This window comes from Cyrtonyx montezumae, unplaced genomic scaffold, assembly GCF_038088225.1.
Source record: "Cyrtonyx montezumae isolate F1298 unplaced genomic scaffold, pur_monq_1.0 scaffold_2, whole genome shotgun sequence".
NCBI lineage: Eukaryota > Metazoa > Chordata > Aves > Galliformes > Odontophoridae > Cyrtonyx > Cyrtonyx montezumae.
The window spans coordinates 39,785,383-39,796,722 of NW_027071936.1; the positions used below are offsets into that span (position 1 = coordinate 39,785,383).

General features: G+C 37.0%; 1 protein-coding gene across 1 annotated transcript; it reads left to right on the top strand.

The window, feature by feature from the left end:
• Positions 1–524: 524 nt before the first annotated feature.
• On the top strand, positions 525–8,658 carry TLR3 (toll like receptor 3). Its single transcript, XM_065736950.1, has 5 exons — positions 525–564; positions 2,046–2,494; positions 3,367–3,558; positions 5,123–6,951; positions 7,574–8,658. The coding sequence occupies exons 2-5, from the start codon at positions 2,054–2,056 to the stop codon at positions 7,800–7,802; spliced, it is 2,691 nt and encodes an 896-aa protein (XP_065593022.1). The 5' UTR covers positions 525–564; positions 2,046–2,053; the 3' UTR covers positions 7,803–8,658.
• Positions 8,659–11,340: the final 2,682 nt, after the last annotated feature.

Below are 11,340 nucleotides of genomic sequence, written 5' to 3' on the forward strand. Positions count from 1 at the left end.
GCGGTTTTCATGCAGCAACACCCGGCTGCCCCACTGGAAGAGGTGAAGCCCTCCGAGGTAAGTGCATGTCTTACTTCCCTTCGGATGTCAGAGGGCGAAGCTACAGCTCTGCTCTGGAGTTTGGCGATTTCTTGGCTTGTGTCTATCTCTTAATTTGCACAAAGTGAATTAGCAAAGTCGGTGCTATTGCTGCTTGCTTAACAAGAGCGTGCCTTGGTGCTTGTTTACAGCAGTGGGGTCCCGGCTGGTTGAGGGAACTCTGCTGAAAAACAAGCAATAATAAGGGAGCAGGAATGTCCTTTCCTGCAAGATGCTGGAGGCTCCCTGATGCAGTTTTGCATTTTTTTTTAAATGATATTTTGCTCATACCATTGAGAGCTCTGGCTGTCTGTTTTCCCTCAAATATTATTCTGTAACCTTGTCTTTTTAGCCTGGCAATGTTTACTTCACCAGGTTCCCAATGAAAGCATAAAACAGCTCAAGCTGTCTGCAGACTTCCTTCAATGAAGCAAAGATGTCAGTCCTGTTGGCCTGACTGGAAGTCAGCCAAAGATCTGAGTTGGGGTTTGCATAGTGCATTTCTTGCTTCTTTCAAACTTAGCGATGAAATGATAACAATTAGGGAGCAATCTCATCTTCCTAAAGCAAACCCTCAAAAGCATACAGGTTAGAGACATCTAGCAAGCTCCCCCTCTGGTTTCCTCAGCTCTCCCAGTGGCTGGGATGCAAAGGAAGAGGGGAAAAATATCTGGTCTTTCATCTTCCTCAGCTGGAGGGCTGGGCTGTTGTGTTCAGTACCTGCCTGCAAGACACTGTTTGCTGTCACCTCCCCTCTGCTTTTTGCTCATAGGTGAGCTGAGAGCCAGCCTGAACTGCAAGAGGCAGTGCAGGTCCACATGTAATGCTCAGCAAGGAAATTAACTTTTACTAAGACTTATTTTAAACTGTACTTTGTAGTCCTTTGAATACATCTTCGTAATGCTTTATATTCTTCTTTCCCTTGTTTGTCTTGCTCCCGCAGGATTTTACTAAGGTCTTTCGCAATAGGATTAGGTTGCTCCTGAGGAAACACAAAGTCCTCCTCTGGCCATTGTAGTGTGGCTTTGAACTGCTGGAGCAATCCTAATGTGCTCCCCCTGAACAGACAGGTCCCCTGTGAAGCCAAACGCTCCTCAGCCTGACCTGCTGAAGCCTTGTTTGGCTGCAGGTTGTAGCATTGGAGTGTTTTTTTATGGTGCTGAAAATTCTTTAAAACATCTGTTCAGAAAGTATTTTCTTTATCACTTCAGAAAGCTTTTCCCATATAAACATGCTGGTTTAATTTCATTTCATTGTTTGCAATTTGCCATGGAGTTTGAGCTGAAGGACAGATCATGTTAATGGGTGGAAGCTTTCAAGATTAGGAAAATGCGACCTGCAGAACCAAGGACCAGCATTTTCTCTACAGCTTGGTTCTCACTTTCCTTGCTAGCTATTTTGCATACTCATGCACTTATATTCTGGTATTTCTTCTGTTATTATATCTGCAACTGAAGTTATACAAGCAAAAGCCAAAATAAGATGGAAAGATGGTTAGAATTTTGTGTGGCTTGCTTGTAAAACAAGAACTGGCAAGAACTGTAGGATAAAGAAGGGACATTTATAGTAGGCATTCTTACTGCATATATTGTCAAATTTTTTAAGTGTATTTAAAGTTCAGGGTATAGGTGATTAATGCTGAAGGAACTGTGTATCATTTGTCATATTTATTGTGCTTTTTGTACACTAAAGCAATGCAAAATTAATTAGAAAAGGGAGAATCATTGGAAATTTGCATTAGCTATAAACAAACAGTAGCTCTTTAAATGTAATCACTTGCAGTGAAGAGTGGCTATTACATCTTTTCCACTGAAATGAATAGTACCTCATAGGTGAAAAATGGTGTTTACTCAAACTGCATGCATTTTTCATGCCTGTCTTGCTTTAGCCCTCAGTTTAAGATATAAGTTATGAGTTGTGTCAAAATGATTGTGATATATTAATGTGTGTTCATTTTGTCTTTGCAGATAAAATTATGCGAAGTTCTGTTCTTTGCTGGAATAGCTTATCTTTCAGACTGGTATCTGTTTGCTTACTGTGTGCATCAGTTGGAAAGCAATGTCAGATCAGAAATACAATGGCAGATTGTAGTCACTTAAAGCTGACTCAAATTCCTTCTGATCTCCCAAACAACATAACTGGTTTGGACATCTCCCATAATCAGCTAAAAAAGCTAGTTCCTGAAAATCTGACCCGGTACGGCAAGCTGGTTTACTTAAATGCAGGATACAATATCATCTCTAAACTGCAACCAGAATTGTGCAAAATTTTGCCCCTGCTGCAAATTTTGAAGCTAGAACACAATCAATTGCATGAGCTCCCTGATGGAGTGTTTGCTTCCTGCAGCAACTTGACTGAGCTCAGTCTAGGATACAACATCATAGAAGTCAGAAATGATCCTTTCAGAACTCTGGAGGTAAGCTTTAGAAATGCATCTTTTCCTGTTAATAAAGTATGTATGGGGATTTTATTGCACGTGTATACAAAACGTGCCTCTTTGCATTTAAAAATGCCCAGCATATGATATTCCTCTGTTGATTTTCTAAAGAAAAGGCCTAGCGGGTTCTTGTGTCAGAATACGCTGGAATCTCATCTGTCCTGGGAGTCAATACTCTCCATCCCCTTTTCCCTGCTGCATCTTGTTGAAGCATTTCTCTATACAGGATTTGTGCTGATGAAGCATAGGGTGATCAGGAATCTGAGTTACGTGGGGTCTAAAAACAGTAGCTAGACTAAATCCTCAAGGTCAGAGTTTAAACACTTGGTCTGTAAAAAACAGTGCTCAGGCTAAATGTAGTGTCTCCCAGTGGTTTGGAGATTTGGAAAATTGAAACGGCTTTTAATTGCCATTGTTTGTCCTGTAATGTTAAGTGTGATTAAGTATTATCCGTAGCATCTGTGTGGTTGGAAGTCATGGAAAAGGAAGAATCTGAGGAGAAAAGAAAATGAGTATGTGTGTTTTGGTTAGGTCTGAATTTTACGCTCATTCCAATTTTACCTTTTATTTTACCCTCATTCCAGTTAAGTTAGGCAAAATCTGTTCTCTAACCCTAAATTACATACAAAGTAGTACAGGGAGCAGAACTGAAGTTGTGGGCCTCCCTTTTCCATTTGTTGATGATGCTTGGAATATACAGAAAGCTTGTTCCTGCAGGAGCTGGAAAGCTGCCATTCTTTGTTACGAATTTATTTTAACTGTAGTATTGCAACCAATTTCTAGTACAATATTTTGATTTTTTTAATTAATTATTATTTTTTTAAATACTTACATTTTCGTCTTCTCTACAGAACCTGAATATTTTGGATCTATCTCATAATCATTTGAAGTCAGCAAATTTAGGATCGCAGCAACAGCTGAAGAACCTTCGTGAGCTTGTGTTGTGCAGCAACCAAATCACTGAGATAAAAAAGGAAGACTTAAATTTTCTTAACAACACTTCATTGAATAATCTTGATTTGTCATCAAATCCCCTGAAACAGGTAGGAGGCATTTCAGTAGAAATTCAGCTGGTGTAAGTATAAAATGTAACTATCCTGATTTAACCTATAGGACTGTACAGCTTATGTTTTATGATTATAATTTGAATCTATCAAGATCAAAGCTGCTACCATTCTATTGTATGTAGGATTATTCCTTACCTTCAGAGGTAGTAAAAAATAATTTTTCTGCCACTGAACAAGAGCTGGTCCCATGGGATCTCAAGCACGAGATAGATCAAGTACCTTTGTGAACCCTCATCAAGTGTTATTTTATACAGTTTTTTTTCTATGAACTGAAGGTGAACAGCTTAAAAATTCTATGAGGGGAAAAAGTGTAATATGCAAAACTAGTTAAATAACCTAGATCTCCCTAGTTATCAGAGAGAAACTTCATTTGTTCATGTAGGGTACTCCAGAGAAATAATCTTCAAATAAAAATATATTCACTTTTTTTTTTAAGTGTATCTTGTCTCTGCCTTGCTTTATATCTTGTTCTCTCTCAGTGTTAAAATACAAACCTTTGAGCATTGATGGTGGTACATTTCTAAACTCACCTGAATAGTGAATTTCCTTTTTCCTCATTGTTTCATCTGTATAAACTTTTACATTGTAATTGCAAGAATATTTAGAATTGGCACGTCTTGTACCATTGTTGAGTGGCAATCCCACTCTTCTTTCTCACTGCTGCTTCACTCCTGGCACAAACTTTAATGAAGCTATGGACTAGATCACCTGGGGAAACTACAGTTTTGTTGGCATGGTTAGCTTATGCCCAAGGTAGTTCCCTATCTGGTTTATTGTATGACTGCATGTATGACCATTCCAGCACTAGGGTACAGCACGTGAATAAGTAGATGCAACTACTTTCATTGCTAAGGTTACTCTATGTCAGTTTGACTTGCTCTGATTTTACAATATTATATTTTACAGTATTTTCTAATATCTGGAAAGCATCCATATGTTTTTGAATCACATTGAGTATTTAATCATATTGAGTATTTAATTGTTCAGCTGATATCTGAAATCAAGATGAGAGGCCAGTGCTGTAATGATGGCTTCTGGTTTATGTCATGGAATCAAGTGTGTAGTATCATGTTTCATTAATATAGATTATGCTCACACAGAAAAGTTGTTTCTTCTTGGCTAATTGAAGGTCTAAATAACTTTTTTTTTTTTACAGTATATTTGTTTTTTTCTCTAGTAGTTGGTATCCCTAGCAGATAACAATTAAGTTACAAGGAAAGAATATCTCGCTTACCAAAATACTTACAGTGAAAATATTTTCACTAGTGGAATACAGAATTGCAATAAACTTTCATCTCAATAAGAAACCTTTTATTCTAAAGGAGTACCATTCAAAATTATGATGATCATATTACAAATTTTAGAACGTGGAATGGTACTTCAAGAAATTTATCTACACTCAGATGTGGAAAAAGTGTGCAGGAGTTTTAGTCTGCCTGATACTCTCATTTAAATAGCCTTCCCAAACTTAGGGTTTATGGGTTAAATTTCTTATGTAACACTTGTTTAGGTAAAAAATTCTTTTTTCCTTTCCTTTTAGTTTCACACAGGATGTTTACATGCAATTGGAAATCTGTTTGGCTTTACACTGAACAATGTTGAACTTGGTGAAAATCACACAAAGAAACTTTGTACAGAGTTATCAAACACAGCGATTCAGAACCTCTCACTGAGCCATGTGAAGCTTTCACACATTAACAAGTTTACTCTCCAGGGACTTCAAGGAACAAATCTCACATTTTTAAACCTTTCAAAAAATTCTCTCTCTGTGATAGAAGATGACTCGTTTCAGTGGCTGTCAAATTTAGAGTACTTAAACCTGGAGAATAATAACATTATTAAGGTGTCTTCACGTTTATTTTTTGGATTGTCCAGCATTAAACATCTGAATCTGATAAATTCACTTACTGGGAAAATCGAAGATTTTTCATTTCAATGGTTATACCACCTGGAGTATCTTATAATGGATAATAACAATTTTCCTCAAATTACTACTAACATGTTCACAGGTCTGAAAAACCTGAAGTATCTAAGTCTTTATAACTGCAACATAAATTTACAAAGAATAACTAATAAAACATTTGTATCACTTGCTAATTCCAGCTTGCAGGTTCTTAATCTCACAAAAACAAAAATCTCAACAGTGGAAAGTGGGGCATTTTCCTCCTTGGGACAACTGAAAATTCTTGATCTTGGTCTCAATGAAATTAATCAAGAGCTCACTGGTCATGAGTTTGAAGGTCTCAATAATGTAGAATATCTTTATCTTTCTTATAACAAAAATGTGACTTTGCGAAGTGAATCATTTATTTTTGTTCCAAGTCTTAGAAAACTGATGTTAAGGAAGGTAGGCTGCAGTAATCTGGCCATTTCTCCTTCACCTTTTCATCCTCTACAAAATCTGACTGTCCTGGACATCAGCAATAACAACATAGCAAACATAAAGGAAGACTTGTTTGATGGACTTTACAAACTCGATATTCTGGATTTGCAGCACAATAATTTAGCTCGCCTTTGGAAACATGCAAATCCAGGAGGCCCTGTTCTTTTTCTAAAAGACCTTCCCAACTTGCATGTTCTTAATTTAAAATCAAATGGCTTTGATGAGATTCCAGTTCATGTTTTCAATGGTCTGCATCAGTTAAAAAACTTGGATTTAGGATCAAATAATTTGAATTTGCTGCCAGCAACTTTATTTGATGACCAAGCCTCTCTAAATACATTGAACCTTCAGAAAAATCTAATAACCTCAGTTGAAGAAGATGTTTTTGGTCCAGCTTTCAAGAGCCTGAGAAAACTGGAGATGGATTCCAATCCATTTGATTGCACCTGTGAAAGCATTGCTTGGTTTGCTGGTTGGCTAAACGTCACTCAAGCATATATACCCAGATTGAAATCTCAGTACATTTGCAACACCCCACCTAAATATCACAGTACTCTGGTATTGCATTTTGACACCTCAGCCTGCAAGGACAGCGCTCCATTTAAGCTTCTGTTTGTGATCACTACCACTGCTGTGCTGCAACTCATTATCATTGTTCTTCTCATACATTTTGAAGGGTGGAGAATAGCTTTCTACTGGAATATTTCTATAAATCGAATAATTGGCTTTAAAGAACTTGACAGATTACAGGAAGAGTTTAATTATGATGCCTACGTTATTCACGCAAGACAGGACAAGAATTGGGTGTTGAAGAACTTCACCTCTCTGGAAGAAAATGAGCAATTTCAAGTTAAATTTTGTCTAGAAGAACGGGACTTTGAAGCAGGAATATCTGAATTTGAAGCTATAATTAACTGCATAAGAAGAAGCAGGAAGATTATTTTTATTGTGACTGAACATCTCTTACAGGATCCATGGTGTAAGAGGTGAGTAGAATATAAAATACTGTATTTAAGGGGAAATTTTCCTAACAGATTTTTAATAAAGTAATCATAATCTTTTATGCTTTTTATGTTAATTAAGAATACAAAGTAAATTCTGCTTTAATATATCCCAATTTTGGAGCAGTTACAAAATTAATTGCTCTGCATGTATACTAGTAGGTATTTGAATCAGTTGGTGTATGTCTTTTTTTTTTTCTTTTCAAAAAGTCATAGTCACCTTTGCAGATTGTTTTTCTTAAAATTATGTGTTTGGAATGGAGCAGTCACTGATGAGATCACTAGCATCCATTTTTATATCTTTAAACAATCTTTTCACTGCTTTTTGGCAGTGACCTTGAAATTGAAGGAACCTTGGTAATTATGATAGCCATAATGTCAAGACAGTAGACTTAGGTTATGTTTTTGGAGGATGTTTTATTCTTTATTTAAAAGGTAACTAATTTAATTTAAGTAATGACAGCTTTATATCAGACAATGTACATTAAGGTTTCACTTTGAATTTAGACCCTGATTTTACAGAGTGCTATTATGTATTCTACCAGAAGATCTATTTGTCATTTGTTCCCCTGCCTAAACTTAAAATATTGTCTTATTTTTGCTTCAGGTTTAAGGTGCATCATGCTTTACAGCAAGCTATTGAACAAAGTCGAGACTCCATCATATTGATCTTTCTTCATAATATTCAAGATTACAAGTTGAATCATGCACTTTGCCTGAGAAGGGGAATGTTCAGGTCTCGCTGCATCTTGAACTGGCCAGTCCAGAAGGAAAGAATCAATGCATTTCATCAACAATTGATGATGGCACTTAAATCTAATAGTAAAGTGCACTGAATTCAGTTTTCTGATGTTAGAAAACTAGCAGGTCAGTAAAAACTGAAAAAAAGTTTGTCACATTGGAAAATGTCATTGAAAGTTGCTAATTTATATTTACTTCTCAACATCCATGTTCTTGCTGATATTATAATCCACCTGCACTGAAGTAATCACAATTGATAGTTATTTTAGTATGTGCATCAAAAGTGTGAGAAACTCTGAAAAGTGGTAAGAATGAATGAAGTCCTAGGAAAAATATCCATCTGATGTAATGCAGAAAAGCCATGGACTCTCTACTTTAATAGGGCACATAGAAGAGAATGCGATGATAAAATTGTATATCCTGTCTAGAAAGTAGAATGGGGGCTACCAATTGTTTTTAAATCTCAAAGGAAAGTAAACAGAAATTCAGAGAAAACAAACTCGATTTTTTTTCTATATTAATCACAGTAATGTGGAAATGATTTCTATAGTTGAAGCCTTTGAAAAGGGATAAATCTGGTAGAGTTCTTTAGTGTAATTTATTATACACTCATTTGGTATTTTCTTCCTTAAAATGCTTTACAGAAATTTGGGGTAGTTAGCAATTGGATGGCGTTAAGGTACTTGTAAGCTAGTAACTTGATCTAGAGAGAGTTGAGAACCATCAAAATGTGCTTCAAAGTGATGTTTATTGTGTTTGATGCTCATTGCAATGGAACATTTGAGCATAATTTATTGTAAAGTAGACTTTAGGCAGTCATTTGGATATTTCTATTAACGTTCAATTGCTCCTCTGATGGTTGTCTTTTCTTCTTAATTTTTGTTTTGTTTTGTAGTTGTTCAATCCTTCATCAGCACAGGAATATTTTTGCTTCTACTTTTTGCTCCCCCCAGCATTTCTCTCATCAGTTTCAATACTTCTGTTACGCTAAGAACTCTGTTTTACTGCTTTAGAAAACAGATTTCAGAGAGTTCAATGTTTAATGTTTTTAAGCAGCTTTTTTATGAAAAATGTTGGAAAACTGCTGTTGGAAAACTTCAGTAGGCTTCTGTGTCCCAAGATAATAAAACATAAATGAATAGTGAAGAAATATAAATTAACTGTATTTTGCATGCACTGCAAGAGTTGAAAGCAAAGTAGACTTCTTTCATTGGCTCAGAAGTTCTGAAGTGAAAATAAAAGGCTTTGTTTACAGATGAAGTGATAAATGATTATTCCCTAATTACAGTGATAGGATTATCTCATTGTGATGCTTTCATCTCAACTTTCCATCCTTTTCAGGCTAAGTGATAAACTCTCCATGCATAGGCCGTGAAAGCTGAGGAGGCAAGGTGGTAAGGATGTGGTGCCAGGGATGCACCCTTTCAATTGTTCTTTCTCTTATTTAAAGACCAACATGTGAAAGGGTGCCTACTTTTCCTAACCCTGTAATGACAAAATATAGCAACATTTCTTGTTTCACCTCAACAAGAAATGCTTAATAAATCTTAGCATTTCACATGTATATTAAGTTGAAGAGATTTTACAGAAAAATGCTGAGGTGAAATGTGATACAAGTCAGATTAAATGATCAAATGGTCTTTTCAGGCCCCTAAACTATTAAATGACAGGACGTCTAAATTCTATAAAGATACCCTTGTTACTACAACTTCCCCCAGACCGGGCTCTATACAGTGGATATTTGTGTTATGGATACTTTTGCTGTATAGCTAATACAAACGAAGTGTAATTGCTTATTAAATGATAATCACTTTAAATTATAAAAATGACAGTATTCTAAATATTTTAGATTTGACGGTTTAAAATAATTTACAAGAGAAAAATGCATTGTAAATGGACACAATAAGAATTAGAGTAATATTTAAAAAAATGCATGAAAGCATTAAGCACAGGGACAATAGTAAAACATCTATATAATTGACATAACATTTTTGTACAATACTTGCCTGTTTGCCTGGTCTTCCCTGTTTTACTCCTATACATTTGTTTGACATTATAATTGAGGGTAAAGAGTGGAGAGTTATAGTATAAATCCTTTCAGGATTACCATGTCTGAACTGGCCAGATTCTATACAGTGAGTGGCATCAGACCACAGTATAGTGATTCACTGAGAAGATAGGTATCAGGTGGGTGAAAAGCAGTACCATAGTTGTTGCATGAAAGATACTACCTCAGAGTAAAGAGGAATTATCTGTATTATCAGTAGAGTATCTAAAGTGAGGTAGAATACTTGAGTAAGGTGGAATGTTCATGTATGTAGAACTGGGTTGGAACCTGTCTATTACTGTAGTTCTCGTATTATGGGGAGTAATGAACAAGTTCACAACATTCATTATAGATTCTGTTCTTGAATGAATGAATGAGTCTTCATGAATCCCTTTTACTGAAGAAGTGCATTAGGGCTTCAAGTTCCCAAATGAGGAATGTGCAGCTAGGACAAAATTTGCACACCAAAAATGTTTGGCAAATTTCACTGTGACAGGGAGAAGAATAGATGTAAATCTGGCTACCTTTATGAACTTCTTCCTGCTGAAAAGTCTTTTCCCTTCTCTCTTATAATCCCCCTTTAGTGAAAGTTTTTTTGATGCGTGGTCCTGGGTTCATACATATATGAGGAAGCATGGTACCCTTCAGCCTGTGCTGCTTTTCTGGGTGCTGCCAGAGGCTGTGTTAGCTGCCATAGTCTAAGCTGACGCACTGTTTGCCTCTATCATAATAATGGTCATCAGTGTGCCCAATTTGCTGCTGGTACAACCACACATCTCTCTGTCCATACAGACAGTTCTACAGTCCTCTAGAGCAGCATTTGCCCCAACCCACACAGGCTGCTGATGCCTGTAGCAGGAGGAGAAAGGCTGTTATTATTATGACCCTGCTGTTCTCGCAGTCACTAGAGGCTGGGCTGGTGCCATCTTTGCACACGGGTGCTTCCTGCTGCAGCTGTCTGATGCACTGTAAAAGACTGCTGGATGGAGTCACTTGCTTTACATGTGTCATGGTTTTATGATTTTTGGTACTGGTATTCCACATCATAACATCATGTAGTGCATTTAGAGTTAAAGAGTTAATGCTCCAGCTCCGTGGATCATCGATAGTTCCAGGTATACCTGTCTCAGAAGAGAAGAAGAACTCCATTCTCCAGAGGACTTTGCGATGCTTTGCGTTCTTACGTGTTTACGCTCAGAGGGAAAGATAAAAACTGTCTGCAGTCACGGGACACTCTCTTTCCTTTGGGATCGACTCAGCAGTGGGTGCTCGCTGCCATCCGCCTTCAGCGTTAGCGTAAGGCCTTCGGTTTATCGGACACTCTCTCTTGCTCATTTTATTTGATTTATTAGCTTTAATTCCAATTATATTGTATTATATTGTGTTATTTTGCTTTCCGATATCTTATTTAGTAAATTAGCTTTCCTCCTCAGATCGTTGCCGCTGTTTTGTTCCTAGGCCCATCTCCCTTTTCCCTTTTCCCCTTCCCTTTTCCTGGGGCGTGGGTCCGTGGGTCCCCCGCACCAATCGTCACGGAACCGGGCCGAACCTGCCCGTAAACCGTTGACAACATGGCTGTTAGTCTT